This window comes from Epinephelus fuscoguttatus, linkage group LG14 (assembly GCF_011397635.1).
Source record: "Epinephelus fuscoguttatus linkage group LG14, E.fuscoguttatus.final_Chr_v1".
NCBI classification, from domain to species: Eukaryota; Metazoa; Chordata; class Actinopteri; order Perciformes; family Serranidae; genus Epinephelus; species Epinephelus fuscoguttatus.
Genome location: NC_064765.1, coordinates 35368158 through 35389246, shown reverse-complemented (window position 1 = coordinate 35389246; position 21089 = coordinate 35368158). Strand labels below are relative to the sequence as shown.

Genomic DNA, 21089 nt, shown 5'->3' with positions numbered 1-21089 from the left:
CCACCAAGAAAGGCGACTTTTAGCATCAGGTATTTGACGCCAAAATGTTTGTCAAAGTGGCAGTATTCCACGACGTTAGCTTGAGAACGGGCTGGATTGCAATGTCAGATGGCCGGTCCACCACTTTCATAGTGCCTGAAGGATAACTGACTGACTCTGGTGAACTTGAATTTTTATATACGCTAGACATACTTTTTAGTTCTTTATTGAAATGTCTCAACAAGTACTGGACTGTTGGCTATGAAACTCATAGGTATATGGGTATGTGGCAATCATGTTTATGGTCCCCACTGGATGAATTGTGATAACATTGACTTTTCATCTTGTCACCTGGTGTTTTCAATATTTTGATTTATGACCAAATGCCTGCAAAGCTAAAGACAAATGTAATTACTGCTAATTAGAAAATATAATACCTGCTGCTGAACATCAATATGCTAGCATTATCATTGTAAGCCATCATCATTATCAGCATGTCAATGAGAACATTTAGCTCATATACTGACATACACAGCTTCTTGGCTGTAGACTATGGGTCTTGTTATATGTTGCTTTGGACAAGTGTCTGCCAAATGAACATCATATAAATGAATAAAAAAAGTTTGTGCAAACCGCAGAGAGCATCTTTTCATCGAGTAGCATTAGTGTAGCATATGTGGCTGTTGCTTTTGTTACTACTAAATTTTAATCAATCAATCAATCAATTTTATTTATAAAGCCCAATATCACAAATCACAATTTGCCTCACAGGGCTTTACAGCATACGACATCCCCCTGTCCTTAAGACCCTCACAGCGGATAAGGAAAAACTCCCCAAAAAAACCCCTTTAACGGGGAAAAAAAACGGTAGAAACCTCAGGAAGAGCAACTGAGGAGGGATCCCTCTTCCAGGACGGACAGACGTGCAATAGATGTCGTACAGAACAGATCAGCATAATAAATTAACAGTAATCCATATGACACAATGAGACAGAGAGAGAGAGAGAGAGAGAGAGATGCAGGTAATGACAGTAGCTTACAACAACATTAATGAAAGTAATAATATTATAGTTATAGTTCTGGCTACTGCGGTACAATATATTGAAAGTATGTATTAATACCTGGCAGTATACGGTGTGACAATAATCATATGTGTATAATAACAGAAGAAGTATGACTAATGACTAATGATGGCAGCAGCAGCAGGAGGCATCTGGCGGGACCACGGCAGCAGCACAACCACACACGTCACGCTGTCCAGGCACCGCTGTGGTATGAGTTAATGTTTTATAGACATAAAGAAATGTAGAAAATGACCACATTTAGACACAGGAGGAAGTGGGAAGTAGAAGGCTTGTCTGTAACCATGTCACCATCACAAATGGCTACATTTATATGGGCTTATATCCAAAGCGCTTTACAAGGTTTTTGCCCCAATGGCAGCAAGCTACTAGCCTGGAAATCCAGACCCAAGTCTAGAAAGATTTAGGGTCTGGCTATGAGTAATGCAAATGGACCAACTCAAGGGGCAGCACCAAGCATGCATTTGAAAATATCACTGCACGCAATTGGATAACACTACGACCAATCAGAACAATACACAGGGTGACGTATATGCTTAGCTACCAGCGGAGCTAACTGGTAGATTAGACTCTTGCCGTATCCGGTCGGCAAAACAGCAAAAACGTCCTTCTTGCAAAGGAAAGATTCGAGCGCCATCTTCTGTTCCTGTTTTAGAGAAAAAGACAAGTCTAACTCGTTCATTGTAGCGGCCAAAGCCGTTTCAAACAGCTGGTGTTCATCCGTAGCCATCTTGCAATGTTTACTGACTGATTCTGGACTTCGTCGTCGCAGCGTTGTTGTCATCTGTTTAGCTCGCCTCTGGCCTGCCTATATCAGATACAACGATGTGATTGGTGCAGTTCGGCTACAAGGGCATGGGTAATGAGCATCATTACTGATTGCCAGAGTGACTCGCTGAGCAAATTCAAACTGGGCTCTTGCGAGAACTCTGGATTTCCAGGGTAGCAAGCTACCATAGAGGACGCTGGACTGACCATTGGGAGCAATTTAGGGTTTGGTTTCTTGCCCAAGGACACTTAAGAGAGGAGGTGGGGATTAAACTGCCAACCCTGTGATCAGTGTGATCATCTTCATCATCATGGTCATGGTCATGGTCATGATGACTATAGTATGCACTGCACTGAATTCCATATAGCCCATAACAATCGCCCAACAATTCACTCAGACAAACTGAGACACACAGCAAACTACTTAAAGTAAAAATATTTATTTAGAAATGATTATTCATTTTGAAAATAAGTTTAAGAAATCCAGTGATATATGTAAATAATCAATAATCAGGTTAAAGTGCAAAAATACATTTTTGATATAATGCATCTGTACAAAAATAACATTGGGACGTGATATTGAAAAGGAGGAAAATGTGTTAACATGGCTTTGATCATTCTCAGTTTTTGTACAAAAAATGTTGCATAAGAGTTGTGTCCCTTTTATAAAGTCTTTGGATTATAAGCTTCTGAGCAAAGTATTTGCACTGAGCAGCCACAAGGTTTTTTTTTTCTTTTTTTTCATTTCACATTCCACACATCCACTGCCAAGTCAGGCTTTGATAACTAAGGCTTATTTCTGCATTATTCCTTTAAGAACTGGCTGGTGAAATATTTTCATCCTTGAGGAGTATTCCCACAGAAGCAGAACGCTCTGCCTCCAACGGCTGAGATGAAGAAGTCTTTGGTTGTTCTTTGGCTGCTGTTGTCTTTGGTCGTGTTTTTCCAGTGTCCCCGTCCCTTCCCTGCTGGCACAGTGAATCACTTGATCTTGGCTGGCTTTAGTTCCTTGACCTGCATGTGTAATGTTTTGTGGACAGCCAGTGTCCTGGACTGACAGAAGCCCTTCCCACACTCCTGACATTTGAAGGGCTTTTCTTTGGAATGAATGTACCTGCAGGGGGAACACAACGAAGCAGCTGGTTAGTATTTAGGAAGAATCATGTCAGATTTCACAATATCATCATTAGTACTGAATGGGTCAACATGTGTCAGGTTTCATGACCCCTCCAACGAATTCTGGGGAGGCTTTGCAGAAGCCTTATGGCTGCATGATAAACGTGCAGCAATGGGAGGAAAAAGGAAACTGGAGAGAAATAAAAAATGGAACTTCAGTAATTGGTGAGTTCAGAGATCAGGCCAAGCTGAACACAAAATCACACAGACACACTCCCATACACACAGATGGTGCATCTATTTCTAGCTAGCCTACAGTTAACATCTGTACACTTGGTACACTGGTTGTTTTAGGCGAATCAACATGAACTACACAAAAGTGTTATCTCAAATCTTAGAAATTTCCAAAACTACTTGAAGGCAGTATAAAAAGTTGCAATACCAGATATTTGGTGATGCTGTGCCAATTACACACTGATGTCAGCACTAAGTAAAATAATTACACATTACCAATTACAATTATCAATATAAATGTTGGCATTGTCCATTTCTGCAAACCTTTGACATGTAACATTATTGTAACATTATTATGTAGCAGTAACTTGACATTTCTCTATTTTTCAACAATGCTGTGGTTAGCAGTCCTACTGGACTGAATCACAACGGATATTTCGATGGCTCATTTTGGTGCCAGATTGTGCTTAGTGAATGTGTGGACAAAAGGGAGTGTGAGAGAGTGATTATGAGTGACCAGAGCAGAGTGTATGATGTAAAATTTATCAGTGTACGTTTTAGGCCAGCACTACTGAAAATAAATGACAATTTAGACTATTTATCAGTTAATACAGGCTTCTTTTCCTTAAGACCCAAGCCAAGTTACTGTGTCATGCTACCTGCAAATTAAAGTAAAGGCAGTGAAAGTTGGCTCTAAAGTTAGCAAGCAAAGTTAGCCTCCCACTGGTAACTGACCAGGCTCACTTGGGCTGTTAATGTGGACCAGCTATTCTTGTTTTTTTTTGTTGGTCTTGAACAGTGGTCTGCAGCATGGCTGCCGTGTCATGTAAGTGTCAGCTCATATGCATGTAATCAGAGCTACATCACTTTAGAAACGTTCAGTATATGTATGACATCGATGGTGTCAGGCCGGCACACTGCCAGTAACGACATAATATATGGAGCTGGAAATTCCCTATAGAGCATGAGGGAGGAGTCTGACAAACCCCGGGCTTTCACCCAGGAGCCCGGTGTTTCTTTCCCACATGAATGTAAAGCCAAGCCTTGATGAAGTTTTGTAAACTTAACCACATACTTTGGTGGCAGTGTCCTGGAATGCCAACAGCAGATGCAGAAGGATACATAGGACATAATATGTAGACGTGAAAGGGCACTGAGAAAGTGGCGATGTGTGACGGCTTGGGGTGAGAACGTGTAGGCTGTTTACACACCACAGTTATTCCAGCAGTAGTAACCAGTTACCACTCTACACATAGAACATCATACTGAGCATTTATTTGAACACAATCAACATCGTGTGACCTATTCTTATGGTGACTTTGTTGGTGATTTTATGGAAGAACCCAACAAAGAAACAAACTCCCACACTTATTCTTAATTCTGCGCCAACCCTGTCACACACTACAAAGGAGTACACTGACTACCTGTATCACTGGACAGCATTTCTGGATAGTGAAATTATCTAATGTTGACACATTTTCTGTCTATTACATTTGGCAAAGTTTAGCAAAATTGTTGTTATGACGTGTTTAATTATGGTTGTAATAAACCCTGTGTACCACACACAGTATAAGACCTTTAAACCTGCTCTGCATAGTGGAATATTCTTTCACCCTGCTCCAAGCTCATTAACCTGCTGCTGCATGTCAGCCTTCTGCTGATACATTGTTGATTGATGACAAGGACGAAGGCTAAATATATTAAGTACGTAATAAATTTAAGTATCTGACAAGCTAAGTATGCTAGTAATCAAATGTATCATGTTGATTTCCATTTACTTTCATGGAATTGTTGTATTCTTTGCACTATTAGCATTTAACAACCAACACTTTTTTCTGCACCTTACAGCATGTCTACACAGGAGGCATTTCAGCAGCATATTTTAGTTACGTTTGACATATCGATCCAGCTGTCTACACAGACTTTCTTGCACTGTACGCGCATGAATGTGAAGCATATTTTTGTTTTCTTACGTTTCATGTGTGTATTGACAGTGATTATGTGTTTGGTTCTGAGCACAGCCATAATGTGAATGTCCTTCACTCTATACCGTGCCTGAATGCACCCTGTGTAGACAACCCGAGGACTGAAACCACTGCTGATAAGCTAACGTGATGCTCACACTGTGTAGACAGTGTCATATGTTTGAAACACAGACTGTAAAAACAATGCATGTAGCTTCCAGGACGTTACCCATTGGTGTTCCTGTTTTGAAGCCTTGAGGTTGGATGTCGCCATTTTGGGGGTGGGGTTTTTGAGCCAGAAGTAACCATATATGGGCATAAAGGAGAAGTGAGGGTGAATCTAACTGGGAGGCTGAAGACACTGTCGGCAAACACTGCCCGCCCTTAATTTTAAGCCTTAATAAAACGTAAATGGATGAGTTATATAAAAATTCACCCTGTATGGTTGTCATAAAGAGAAAATTAGCTAAAGAGACCAAAATTGTTTTTTTGTACAAGGCTGTAAACATGTTTATTTGAGCCAGTGCTGAGCAGTATAGAGACCAAACACATTAGATTTCTGTTCAATTGTTATACCCTTTTTATACACCAAAAGTGTACCAAAACATGTACACAGCTCTGTTGTAGATAAGTATGACTTTTTATTTTTATTTTTTAACTTGTGTCATGTTCAATGTCACAAATGCGTCAGTGGACAGGGTTAGTAAACCATATAAAGCAGCATGAAGGCCAGTGAAGGTCTAAGGGTGGTTACAACTCTTTTATATATCTCATACTTATTCAATCACTCTTTCAAACTCGGTGCAGACTAATTTGGACGGACAGTATTTTGTGGTGTAAAATAAAAATTTTTGCTCTGGTTTGGCTCACTTAACATGCTGCTGTGCTGTGCTATGGCCTACTCAAGTGCTGGATTTTGTTATTAACATGACAACGCCTGAACGCAACACAGGCTCTGTTCCATTGAGTGCCGTGCTGCGGGTTCGGGCCGGGCTTGGTTATAACTGTCTTGGACTCGGGTTGGGTTCAGTCAGGAAAATGCGTCCCGTGCTGCGCTGTAGTGTGCTCACCTGTGCCTGTGTGTGTGCGCATGTGTCTGTGCGCGCATTGGGGCAAAACTCCGCAGTGCGCAATAACAGAGAGCAAAGGAGGATTGTAAAGGCGCGACCATGTAAAGACAGAAATTACATGCCATGGTGTAAATAAGATAAATAACATGAGTCTATTTAGCTTTTTGTTTAATAAAAGGACAAGGTATAGACCTGTTCTATAGGAAAGGTAACCCTTAAATGACTTCTGTTGTGATCTGGTGCTATACAGAAAATAAAATTAAATTAAATTAAATTAACTTGACCTTCAAGGGGGGGTGCCCCCCTAATATAAAGGTAGGGGAAACACTGGTGATAATGGCCCAGACATATTTGTATGAGAACTGAAAAAAGGAGGTTGAGAGTAAAGTTCAGACCTCATCTACTACCACACCTTGCCTGGTTCTCACCTGTGGTCCCGGAGGTGGTCCTGTCTTCTGAAGGCCTTGTGGCAGATATCACAGGTATACGGCCTCTCATCTGTGTGCGTCCTCTCATGGATCAAAAGGTTGTAGGATTTGGTAAAATGACGGCCACAGAACTTGCAGACAAACTCTTTCTTGGTCTTGGAGGGCAGTCGGCCTCGGCTGGACTTGCGCTCCGGTGAGGAGAGTTTGGTCACATCCAGAAGGCATCCCAGGCTGGCTGCAGTTGGATGGTGAGATGAAGCCTGTGCTGCGGCTGCGGCAGCAGCAGCACCCGTCATACTCAGGTCTTCTGCCTTCAGATGATCCTCCTGGGTGGCTGCTGCAGCAAGGTTGGCAAAGTCAAAGCGGGGTTTGTTCTTGGAGCTCTGCAGCAGCCCAGCTGTGTCCTGTTTGGGCTGCAGGAGGTGAGGGAACATGGGGATAGAGGCCATGGAAGAGAACTGGGCAGGCAGTTTGGAGATGGTACAGCGGGGCAGGGCCAAAGGTGGGTAGCCAAGGGTCCACTGGTGGAGGTGGATGGCGTGTAGGGCACTGAAGCTGTAGATGCTGTGAAAATGATCTGATGGCAGCTGGAGGCCTGTGGAGCTTTGGAGGAGGGAGTAGTTAGCCAGCTGGAGGGATGGGTGGAGGGGGACTGGTGCTGGCAGGGTCTTGCTGCCCATAGCTGCAAATCCAACAGGCCGTCTGGGAGAGACAAAAACATTAGCAGATGAAAATATGCAACTTTCGGGCCAATTTGCATTGATTTATTTCTAATACTTTCATAAGTCAAATCATCAAAGACGGCGACTAAGATGCAAGGAGATTTGATCACTGCAAAACACACACATAAACACACACAAACAAATGCTACAAATATATTCATACAAGAAACTAGATTAATATGACAAATAAGACTAGGCCAGAATTCAGTTAACACTTTTATACTGATAACTGTAAAACCCAAGATTACAAGAAGTTTGTCAGTAATTAATTGTCTCCCCTTCTCCCCCTACAGTGTATGCATGCATACATTTCACAAACTGCTGAACTTTAAGCTGTGGAACCCAACTTATAACTTCAACTTCAGCAGACCAGGATCAGCAACCATTTGACACTTTTCCCATGTGTGTAGAAAAAATACTGTGGCCGATTTGAAAACCAAAAACAAGAAGACGTGAATGGCCCCATGTAGAACCAGTGTTTAGTTTGCACATTCTGGGCTACTGTAGAATCACACCTCCATATGACGTGCTAGGTATCCTCCTGTGTTGGTTGTTTTTTACACTCGTTGCATGCATTGTGTCTTTTCAAAATACACTTGCTTTCGCAGGAAATTTACAGTTTCTGCAGTTTTTTTCAAAATAAACGTATAACATCAGTAAAACACCTCGCATTCATGTTTATTTCCTTGTGCAACAAAAGCACATGGTTAGGTTTAGGAAAAAAAAGATATGTAAAGATAAGATAAGATAAGTAAATGTTTTAACATTTTCATCTACTAAAACGTGTGACATACATTTATGTCAATCCATGTGAAATTTGGCACAGTGGTAGAGGGTCATGGGAGGATGCGAATGAAGCAATATTACATCAATTGGCCAAAGGGGGGCGCTATAGCAACAGATTGAAATTGCAAACTTTGAATGGGCATATCTCATGTCCCGTATGTCGTAGTCGACATGAAACCATTTTGAATTTTTTGAAAAACACTTCAAATGGATCTCTTCCTAGGAAGTTTGAGCAATCTGCATGAAACTCAGTGAACATAACCTAGGGACCAATATCTAAAGTTCCCTCTTGGCAAAAGTTGGAAAACTTACTAAAACTGAGCTTCTATAAGGCAATGAATATTGTGGAGGGCGTGGCTCATCACATAAAGGTGTATAACATCTCAAGGGTTTCACCGATCACCACACAACTTTGTAGGCATATGAGCACACATAATCTGAGGGGACCCCTCCATTATTGACCCCATCAAACAAAATGGGGGCGCTAGAGAGCTCATTTCTTATCTAGACCTAACCGCCATATGGATTTTTACTAAACTTGGTAGATATGTAGAACAGGACGCCTCAAGGTGACTGGAGAAATTTAACTCTATGGTATGCTGTACTCAATGGGTATGGACTAGTAAAGTTAAAGTACCATATAATCATAAGAGCCCACTGCAGAGTCGCCACCTGGTGGTAAAACAATTAGACCTATTAATAATGCTGATTGGCTAATTTAGACTTAACAGACCGTGTAATTTTCATATAAAGCTCAAACATGTTTTTCAGCTCCAGACAGATTTTTTTAAATTGTTTTGGTCAAAAATGGCTCTTCTGATAGTTAAGGTAGCCGATCCCTGGGCTGGTAGAACAACATGGCGGAAAATGTGTGAGGGGACCTACTCCATATGTAGATATAAATGGCTCATTCTAAGGTAACAAAACACAATTAGTTTCAGATGTTTACACACTAAAGAAAACATAGTTGTTAATATGATATACCAGTTCTGCCAGTATATCCCCCTAAATCCTGCAAACTGGACTTTTAAGAATGAAGTGTGAGTCAAGGGGGCGAGCCTAGCTTGGTAGACTAGAGTGTTTTAGTTAAGAAATAGTTCAAAAACATAACTCCCCATAAAACTATGAATGATCATTTTTCCATTTAAGATACAAACTATGAGTCATGGAGCTTCAGAGGTGTTGGCTGAACAGGGCCAAGCAGTTTCCCCCTGCTTTCACTCCTTATGTTAAACTAAACACGTCCAGCCTTTCAGCTCTATACTACTACTATACAGAAATATGAGACTGATTTCCATACTTTCATTCCAAGTGATAGCACTGTACATTCGTTGTACAACACATCAGAACTTACTCATTGACAGCATTTATATAATTTGATTCTTAAATGAATAACCTCCGCCCACCAGAACGTGTGGGGAACAGTAGGAAGGTTGTGGTTGAATAAGGAAACATGATTTTTACCACTGCTGGAAGGCTGAGGTTGCATTTATTAGAGGCTGCTGATTCCTGGTGTATTTGGTTAGAATGCTTACTGTCGTGGTTTGGACTGCAACTTGATTGAATTCATACTGTGGTTAAATGTTTTTTATGGCATGATGAAATTTACAGACACATGTGAAATGTATATTGCTGGTGTATCCACCCCCACTGCCTGAGAACCCTAGTGCTTCCCCACACCCCATGCAAAAACACACACTTCTATCAGGAGCCAATAAACATCCAGTCCAGCTTGCAGATAAGGCTGTTGAAGGGGACCTCATTATCAGCTTATTAAGGCTGTGCATGTGAAAGGGGCTGGCTGTTGGATCCACATTCTAAAAGCTTAACCCATCTCCAAGCACACCTCAGCGTCACAGGAATTCCATGGTCCTGTTTACACCTGATATTAACATGCGTCCTGGGTGATCAGATCACAGGTGGACAGCTCTTAGTACAGGTGTGAATGCACCCAATGTGTCCTCAATGTGTCTTCAGATTAGACAGCTCAGGCCACTTTCAGAGGTGGTCTGGGCTGCATATGGCCATGTTCGTTCAGCAGTGTGTATACTAATGTGTCTTGAGTAACACTGAAGGATCACCTACTAAGCTGATGTCCTTGCTTATCTGACTCAGTTCAACATCTGCCCAAGCACAAACCGACACAGCAGCAGCTGTTAAAAGTTCCAAACAAACTCACGTCGACACTGACATGGCTAAACTTTTTAATAACCATTAGGTAATGTTAGCTACGTGGTGCTAACAGTTAGCTCTGTCACAATAAGCCATTCTACACAGAAATTGCCCTACGAAGTTCCTTCTTTATTCCGCCATAGCTTTTTTACACATGGTGGCGTCATGCTGCTTCAGTATGTGACTTTAGATAGCACACCGGCATCCCGGAAGCAAAAGAGCTGCGATGTTTAACACAACAGCGTCTGTCTCGAGTGTGACATATAACATGTACGTCAGCAGCACTTTCTAGGCAGTAACAATGGCATTACCATGGCAATAACAACCATTTACTGTCCCTGTTGTATGGCAGCTGATCTCGTCCTCTGGTCTGAGGGTAAGAAGCACCCTCACTTCATTCCTCACTCCAATTTGGTGGGGCTGAGTGAATCAGTGCACTGTGTGCAGCTGAACAATGAAATAACATTGACCCTGAATGAAAATGATGTACATGTTTACTTGTATATAGTGCAGGGAAGTGAGAGCCAATCATCCCAAGTGGTCAGATGCACATGGAGATGCATTCTAATACACACATAGAGCTGTCCACTTGCGATCTGATCACCCAAGATGCATGCAAGTCCAGTGCCAAAGTTTTGAAAATTCTCACTTCCTTCAATATTAGCACATGGCAACTGTAGCAGTTATTGTAGAAAGATCATAAATCATGATTAAGGTGAGTAAGGAGAGTTGATCATTAGTTGCAGGGCTGTAACGGGATGTCAACTCGTTCCAGCATGAAAATCAGAGGCGTTGCACGCCCATCCACCAACCCAACCGCCTCCAATATTTACTCAGCATTATAATAACAGGTGAAAGCCAATTATTAAAATAATTATAGTTTATAATAATGTCTCTCTGACCTACAGAGTGTATTCTTATGGGGTTTTTTTATATTTTATTTGAACCAAACATTGCAGTTTTGTTACCTCTGCTATGGAGATTATATTTTCGGTTTGTTTATTTTTTTTGTCTGTTTGGCAGCAGGATTACGGAAAAACTACTGGCCCAATTTTTATAAAACTTGGTGGAAGGGTGAAGCATGAACCAATGAAGAACCCATTCAATTTTGGAGTGGATCTGAATACATTAATTATTTCACACCTTTGTTAACATTGTGAGATAGTACGTTTGGCCTTAGCGGAGATCTGCGCTTTCCAAGTGCCCTTTTAGTTCAGTTTTTAATTGGTATGAGAAGAGCGTAGGCTTTTGAAAAATACCACCACAGTACTACTGAAAAACTGTCCAGTCTTTGAATGATGGTTTTCATAGCAATAGTCGATTAGGTGTCAAACCATCACTGCGTGTTTGTGTGGTAAATGTGTCAGCGAAAGCGAACACAAAACAACTGGCAGCATTAACACACACAGAGAAACGCGTCAGACAGAGAAAGAGCAGTCTGTGTGTGTGTGTGTGTGTGTGTGGGTGCGGTTTGTTTCCTGTACCCAGAAACATGCCCGGGGCTGTTCACTGCAGAATGACAGCATTCAGCCGGAGAAATACCTGTGAGCTGTTAAATCAGGTTTGATAAGAAGGAATAACAATAGACAATAATGTATCTTTGTCTGAGGCAAGGCGCTGATGGACAGGAGCCACAGCAGGCCACTCCCCCTCACCTCATCATCTCATACAGCAGACCTGTTCACTCATCTGTACAAGCTGCTCTTACTCAGGTGCTGTGTTTCAGTGCTGTTCTCAGGTCTGACCTGATACTTTTTACTTCACTGCGTCATTTATCTGATGGCTGTAGTTAATACCACATGTGGCATGAGATCATTTGCTCAAGTACTCTGCTTAAGTACAGTTTAGGGTTATTTCTTCTATACTCAAATATTTCCATTTTAGACTACTGTATACTTTTACTCCACTACATTTTAGAGGGTAGTTTTTACTCCTGTGATTGTGACAGCTACTTTTCATATTAACAACTGCTTCTCTGTATGAGATAATATATATTAATCTACCCAACAGTGTATTAAGTTGTTAAAATTGTCATCACCTCCACCAACAACATCAAAATGCTGCTTGCTTACTAAGGCATCAGTAATACTAATCCAATAAAATCACATTTATAAACATAACACTGCTGTACAGTGGGTATTTTAACTTTAAGTATACATTTACTGTGGTAAAGTTTGAAATAGTTTCACATGTAATGGAATATTTTACATTGTGGTATTACTGTAGTGTGTTTGCCTCTTCCACCTCTGCGACGGTGGAAACACCAGAGGCCCCACAATACGATATCATCATGAAACATAAATCACGATACGATATTATTGCGATATATTACAACATATTTTGATTTATTTATTATATTCGACTGCATTACATCCCCAAAGGAAAACATTGTCATCATCTGTATTATCTAATAAGATTACGTTTTCAGTCATCTCACTTCAGTCATTTTTATTGTAGCAAAATGTAGCTTGTGGACTAAAACAGCAATCGCTTATATTATTCTCGTATGCTACCAATAGTTTAATTTGTAATTGTAATATTAATAAACTATACAACACAAAGAATGGATACTTGGCATCTATGTAATGATACTATACTGCCATACAAAAATAACATGCTGTATCCATTTCCCCATCCGTAGTTACTACTACATATTATTATTTTTCAGATAAAGAGTAAACAATTCTTAATAAATATAAAAATTATTAGTCCATGTTAAATGTGTGATGAAGTCAAAAAAGATGAAATACTGTAGATGTAAAACCACTGGTAAATGTGACTCAACAATACTGCTAATTCGTTTATCAATGACATAATACCACTATGACAAGGCCCATTTCTCAAAATGAGTACTTTGACTTTTGATACTGATTTATGTTTTCCAGTGTAACTGTATGTACTTTTACTTCAAATCTTTTCCTTTTTAAATGAGTCATTTTTCCATGTGGACATATTTACTTTTCCACCACTGTTTACTTATGACTACACATCTGTAATCATAACTTGAAAATTAAATGAACCCAGACTATTTTTCAGTTTTTCCCACTGACTTGTTACCAGATTCATAATCTTTTTTTTTTTCCTGCCTCTGAGAAATTAAAAATGACGCTCTTGGACCCCGGTGGATACAACAGGGAACCCACATGATTTTAGATCCCAGAGTTTCCAAAGATGCTAAATAGAATTGGACTTGGGGAACGTGTACAAAGTAATATCATGTAATGGTGCAAGCACTGGAACAGTGATTTGGGGCGATTCAGGGAGAACTTAATGGAATATATTTTTTTTTCTAGAGAAACAATAATTAATATAAGATTGATATCAATGATGAGATTAATAGTTATGATGAAGGACCCCCCCACCACAACACATTTGCCACTTTAATTACCACTGGTTCTAGTGTTACGGTGGACACTAGTTCCGCTTGTGGTTTGTCCAAGTGGTGTTGTCGTTTAGGAACGTAGGTGCAATAAATGTCAAACTCTGTTCTACGTCTGTATTTAATTACTTTATTCAAAAGTGGAAAACTAGAAAGTAATATGAGTCATTTATGTTGTGCTGCATGTGTCATTTATGTTGACAGTAGTAGCTTTCTTTTATGGCATACTCATGTAGAATACTGCTGTACGTGGTTATGACAAATAAGGAAACGAGTTTTCAACTTCTTTTTTTTTTTTTCAGGGGGGGAGGGGACCTACTTGCACCCCCGCACCCCACAGTGCTGACTCCATGGCTACGGCCTTGATTTGAGCTGTCTCTGTTGGTGCAGAAGCTGGTATCTCCCAAGCTTATCAGGATCTAAGAAAAACTGTTGTTTTAAGTGTGAGAAGAATGCTTGGAATTGAAAATTCATTAACGACAGCCAGGCACTAAATACTAAATCATTTCATCCCCACCTGTGCTGTAGGGGACAGTACTGCTTGAACAAACATTTATATAAACATAATGAACTATATTCAAGTCAGACAGCTGAGTTTCTTTTATTGCTTTGAGATGATTCATTCTTTGTAATAAGCTATTATGTTGTCCTACAGTGTCGGTGAAAGAATCCCAACATTACCCTACAGGCAGATTTTGCAGCTTCATAAGGATTCTAATAAATAATACTATCAGAAAAGCCTTAACCTGAAGCCAGGGGCTTGGCCGCTCATCCACTAAACTCCAGTGAAGTGGTTGTAATGAGGAGCAGTGGAGCTCAAACAGCCCCCTGTGGTCTGTTCCTTTCTGATCATGACGCAGAAGTAATTGACTTATACTTAGGAGGTCATTAGAGGAGATAAGTGCTGTGCTGCTGAGCGTCTCCTCACCTTTAACCCTTTGATGTCTGCATACCAGGGGCCTCCAGATCCAACAGCCATGTGGCCCTCTGCTTTGGTCGAGGCTGTGAGATTCAGCGCCTCAGAGGGCCGTGTTGTGAAGGCTGAGACGCTGCTTCTCACCTCTGTGTAAACGCGATCAGGCTGGGTGCAGTACACACATCTGGATCCAGAAATTATCAGGGGATGTGAACTCTTAATCCGTGCCTCAGATTTCTTTTTTTTTTTTAATTTGTGAATTTGGGGGGTTGAAGTGATCTGGTTAAGCTTACGTGATGATTGAAAAAGGTACACGGGGGGATTTTGTGGGCTGATCCCAGACATTTTTGACTCAAAATACTGTTGTTGTTTTTTTTTTGTTTTTTTTTTTACCACTTTTATGCCAACCACATAAAAAAACACTTGCGGAAAATAACTAAAATTCCACCACTCCAAAATTTAACTTGGTAAACGTTAAAAACACAAAACAAAAAAATAGTAAAATCATGTAGCAAAACTCAGAACAAACAGTCTTATTTGTACTGGCTCTAACTGTAATTCATGTACTGTTTCACAGTTTAAACCAGCAGTTCATTAAAATCATGTTATGACCTTGTGGGTTTGAGTTTTGAGCAGTTCACTGAAATTAAGGAAGAAAAAGAATTAGCCGCAGTGTTTTGTGTGTGACTTTTTTCTTCCTTTAAACATGTCAGTGCCCCTCAGATTTATCTCAGGACTCCCAGGGGGTCTTTAACCCAAATTTGGAACCACTGGTTGAAACTCTGACCATGGATTTATAAGCATATGTTGTAGAGAAAATCTTAAACTACAGCCATCAGATGAAACAGAATTTTAATAGTCCTAAAAAGTGCCAGTAGTTTATGCAGTCGTTGTGATAACTTTTGGTATTCTAAATAAGTCAACACAGTTAAGTTTTGCGGCAAAGTTAGTATGTTACCATACATTTCTGCTCTTGGTCTTTATTAAATACAAAACAAAAAAAACTATATGTCAACCAAGTTATGAGTCCCTCAGGCTGAGACACAGAAAGAGAGACACACCTTAAGACTGTTTCTCTGTTCGGCTTTAGGTTAACGAAATGATCCTTATTTGTACCTTGGCATCGACGAGAGCGGAGGGTTGCAGGGGTGTGGTTAGCAATTCTAGGCTCTCATGAAATATGAAATAATCCAGGGCCAGGGACTGTAGATGTAAACTGCCAGGGAGTTGTGGGCTGTCATCCACAATAAAAATCAACTTTTTTTTTTTTGCTCTAAAATTAAGCTGGTTATTTTTTTTTATGCAGCCTGTGTTGTCGTTTTGTGTTTCCAGAAACAGATGCTCATCCCTGGAAAAGTTTTGAAGAAATTTTGAGTGGAAACAGGTTGAAATGTTCTCATTGCATTTACAGATGTTTGCTTTTTTTGTTGTTTTTAATAAATTGAGTTATAAGAACAGAAATGACTTGATAAGCTGTAAATCATGTTCATCAGGCATTTGTGTTCTGAATCTAAAACAAATGCATATAAGCTGTGCAGCAGTCAGGATTCCCATTAAATCATTTGTAGGTCATTTGTGGTGAAATACTTTACTGCATTTACTAAAGGAACGAACTAAACTACACTTTCAAGGATCTTGTACTTTTCTTCAATATTTTCATTTTATGTTGCTTTATAGCCGACTTATACTTCTACCTTACTTCTACATTTCAGAGGGAACTATTGCATTTTGTATTATAATACTGAATTGTATATAGTCCCTTTTTATGGCATTTTATTTATCGCAGTCTCTATAACTTAATATGATACATTTGTATTTATTAAGCCACGATTTAACTTAAAATTAGTTCCATTTGAATTAAGTGCGTCACGTTTTACACAATAAAGTTAACATTCTGCAAGGGGCGTGTTGCATAAGGAGAACTTTAACTAACAGGCCTACTTCTTAAAATGAACGTGGCGTAGTGTGATTTATTTGACTTCAGGGAAAGATCTGGATACTTCTTCCACACTGGTCTTGAACACCATTAAAAATTGCACGAGCTGGACAATTCAACCTTTGCCTGGTGCATCCATTGCGCTCAGACTCCAGGTGGACACATCCATTAGACGTGAGCTCCACAGAGAAGGCCCGTGCGTCCGAGCCGTCACACCTGCTGCCTCACAGACCTCTCATCTGATGCATATGCACTTTATGTGATCCACTGAGCGGAGCAGCAGCAGCGTTTGTTAGTGAAACAAACCGAGCAGAGAGTTAAGTGTCAGAGCTTGTAGAGCGGTTACATCTGATGATGATGTTTATTCAGACTGCCCTAATGTGTGCAGCCGTTATCTGAATGTACATAACTGAAGTGAGACTCATTGAAGCGGGATGACGAGCGAACAGACCGGGCTGCACGGAATAAAAAGTTTTGCGAGTCTGCCTTCTGCAGAGATGTTAGAAATATGTAACTAATAACCACGTGCTTGTGATTATTTGGAGCCTTGCTTGTGCGTAAAGGAAAGGAATAAACGTTTTAAAGTATGTGAACATCTCAAGTCTTACATTCAAAAATTAATTTTAACACTTAAGCACGTGCTGAAAAACTACTCTGCTCTTATAAGTCAGTCGATTTAAATTCAGCCGATGTGACGTCACCATATTTTAAGGGAAAAGTTATTATTTTCGTGCGCAAATATCACTATTGTCCCTTTACGCATGCAGCATGTATTAAAAAAAATAAGTTTTGTTGTCACTAAATAACATTTAACATATAATACATAACATATAATGAAAGTCAGTGTCTTTATTGACAATAATGTCAATGCGATGTAATTTAACGAATTATGGCACACACCTGTTACACAATCCTTCCGCAAATCTAAAAACTCCTGCCGTGTTTCATAGGTAGAAATGATCTAAATATGAGTGCACAGTTTTAAAATTCAACCCAAACACTTTGCTGTGCGATGTATTTCCTTTCATTTTCATTTTGAATATAAAAACAACGTGAAGACTTACCGATACAAGATATATATTTTTAAATTCTCCCTCTGCAGCTCGGGGGTCCTGCCGGTGGTTCAGGGTGTTGAAGCCCGCTGAGCAGCCTTGTTTATCGGGGCGGATGAGTTAATGAGACGGCCGGAGAGACAGCATGTTCCTCCGCTGATGCGGCTTTCCTCCGGTGTGATCTGAGAGAAGGCACGGCGGTGTGGTGGTGTGGTTGTGGTGTCGGGACGCCTCTCCGCTCCACTGTTGTGCGCTCTCAGCTGCCGCTGCCTCTTATTGCAGCGCAGAGTCCGACTCCTACTGGCGCGTCACTCCGCCAGCCCACAGAACATACAACACACAGCAGGGCACCGAACATCACCGCTGCTATATGATCGTGTGCTGTCAGGAAGGAAAAAGTCTAAAGTGATAGTGCGCCATGTCGGGCCCTGGAGTGAGCAGATGAAGCGGTGCGCACACGCTCGTGGAAGTGAAAGTTTGATGCATTTTTAAAACAATGGAACAATTAGTCATTAGGCAGTTTTCTGAGCTTTTCACCACTGTAGAGAAAAACATCCCATCTAAAGGTACATGGATGTCCACACTGACTGCGTCTGTGTGCGTCTGTGCAACAGCGCTGCTTTACTGCAGGTTTGATATTCAATAATCCACGAAGAGATAATATCTTGTCGGCCATTGGTCAGCGCTCCCTGTGCACGCGACTTTTCTAGAACGTTTTCCTGTCAGTTAAAAAAAACTTTCTGTTTGTTATGCATGTGGTCTTCATGCTGAACTCTCTCCTGCTGTGGGTGAAATGTACAGACTGCTGATATTAATGTTGGAAGATCAGATAAATTTGTTTATGATGTTAATGCAGAATTATACTTTGGAACAACCAACCCTGTCTGCCCAGCCACTGCCTGCATTCACAATACTAAGAGGAAGACTTATTGATCCCCAAGGTGACAGTGTAGCAAACTGTCATTGGCTTAGATCTGTTTCAATAAAAACATTAAAGTAGCAGAGGACTTTTATTCTGATGAAATGAAATACATTGCCAAATTCATCAGAATGCAGGAAATTAAGTGCTTGATAATCAAAATTCCCCAACCCAAGAGCTGTTTTCATTTTAAGAGACAGATAAGATGTGAATTTTAAAAGCTTGAGTTGTGAAACAATCAAATGTTATCTTAGTAGAACTAAACTTATTTTAACTTTTGAGCTCCTTCAGAGGCCTCTTTTTGAAGACATAGCCTAGTGGTACAAATAACATGTAAATCTATTAAGGTACTTCAATCAATCAAGCTTTATTTATATAGCATCTTTCATACATCAAATGCAACCCCAAAGCACTTTAGGTACTTAACACAGTTTGCATGTGATGAAATATATATCACATGATATCAATGGAATGTAATGGTGACAATAATAATACTGATTATTATGATTTGCTGTTTTGATGCACAACACTGAACTTGAATTGCTTCACTCATAATCTCTAGTGTCAGAATTGATTTGACCTTTGTATGAAAACGAAACAATGAAAAAATGCCTGCTTGTTTGTGGATGTAAATTTTGAGCAGTTCATCACTAAAAGATCTGAGAACAGTCAGAAGAATGAATCAAAATGTGCATAATGTAAATGTATAGAATCTTCTCCCTTAATGATCTGGGGACCCTTTGGGGGATCTTGACCCCAAGTTAGGAACCACTGCATTAAAATATAATGGACAGCGTGTAGTATCAGCAGTGTGTAAAGGCTCATTTTGAAACTGTTCTGAACAGCAGAATTCATGTTTCAGTGAACAAAATCTGCCATCTGCTGGAGAACTTTTTTTTTGTACAAATCACCTCCATCCTTCCTGATTTGTGATTCATCTGCTGAGATGTAAGCATTATCTCCAGCTCCCTGTAATCCAATGCAGAAATATGAGCATGAGAGTGATGAAGGAACTGATTCTGCATCACAGGACTGAAAATGGCGTGAAGTGGACTATCTTGACTTCAAGTGTGCCCCCGCTCATACATTGTGAGAAATCTGGCAGGGCTTGTTCACACTGTGTAACGGTTTAAATGCACACCCAAAGTGATCCATCAGAGATGGTGCCACAGAAGCCCAACTAACCCTCCATCTATGAGCAATAAAACACAGCAGCCAGACAACATTTACACTGTGTGAAGCAGTAGAGGGATACACACTGTGAAGGATGGCTCTGGTGTAAGTGCCCACTGTGAGGTGAGATACAGCCATGTACACACACACATACACACAGAGCAGCACATGAAGGCTCGGTGACCCTCCTCTGAAATGATGTTTACAAATCACTTACATACACTGTACCTGCTGTTTACATCATTTCACATGTAATCCAAACAGTCAGCAGCCAAAAGGAAACGGCTGCCAGCACACCCAAAATCCATCAAACCCACAGTGCTAGGCTTTTTTTAATGGTACAAGTTTGGGCTTTTAGAAGACATTTTTGTTAAAAAAAAAAAAAGGCTCAGAAATGTCTACAGAATAAATCATATTACTCTGTTACTCTGGGCTCAGATCTAGTATTGTTTCATGCACACTGAACATAGCGAGTGTTTAAAAATAAGTAAAAACAATGTACACTTATTATAAGCTTCAAATTTCAGCTAAAAGTCCACTTACTAGTTTTTGCAACAAAAAAAAAAAAAAAAGAACCACATCTCAGCGAAGTGAATAAACAACAGAGACAGAAAACATAATCCGTTTGTGAACACCAGAACAGAACCACTCACAGCATCCACGGGAAGAGGTCAAAGGTCAATGGACAATCATCTTTCAACAGAGACATTGATTACAGTCTCCTCCATGTACCTGTAATCATGTGACTCTATCCACTGGTAAACACTGTAAGATGCTGCTGAATGTTAAACTTTCTGTTCACCTGTAGCATGATACATCTTAACTGTTTTTTCCTTCTGTCTGCTACAAAGCATTCACCAGCTTTCATACCAAACTGTGACAATTTGAAGTCAAGCTACCTGTCTCTCCTGAGCACTTAAGTTTGTTTTTGATTATGACGATCAGTGGATTTTGATTTAGGGATTAGTTGCTCCCTCTAGTGGCCAGAGAAAAACAATAATATCTAAATTCCAAAATAAAGAAATGATTAAATGTATGAAAATTTCAAATGTGAATGGTTTATCTGCTGCAACATTATGCTTTTCTTGGTGCTGATATTTTTGTTTGTCAATGTGATACTCAGTTGTAATCTATGGTCTATTACAACTCATGTAATACTGTTTTTGGTGATACAAATTAATTATATAAGCTAAAATTGATTTTTTTAACCAAAGGTCTCGGAGCTTTTATGTTGTTGACATAAACAAAACACCAAAAGACCATTTTATGAACTGTAATGAAGGTACGCTCTTAGAAATAAGGGTTCTAAAGGGTTCTGTCTGAAGGGCCGAGGTTCTCCCCAAAACCATTTGCTTTTGAAGAGCCCATTTTTGAAGAAAGCGTTCTTCATAAG

At 40.1% G+C, this 21089-nt stretch overlaps 1 protein-coding gene across 1 annotated transcript; it reads right to left on the bottom strand.

Annotated features, from left to right (window-relative positions):
• Positions 1-2316: 2316 nt before the first annotated feature.
• Positions 2317-18191, bottom strand: osr1 (odd-skipped related transcription factor 1). The gene is made up of 3 exons (XM_049596327.1): positions 17617-18191; positions 6642-7343; positions 2317-2943 (listed from the first exon to the last, which is right to left on the bottom strand). Exons 2-3 carry the CDS (start codon positions 7319-7321, stop codon positions 2811-2813), a joined length of 813 nt encoding a protein of 270 aa, XP_049452284.1. The 5' UTR covers positions 7322-7343; positions 17617-18191; the 3' UTR covers positions 2317-2810.
• Between the last annotated feature and the right edge of the window lie 2898 nt (positions 18192-21089).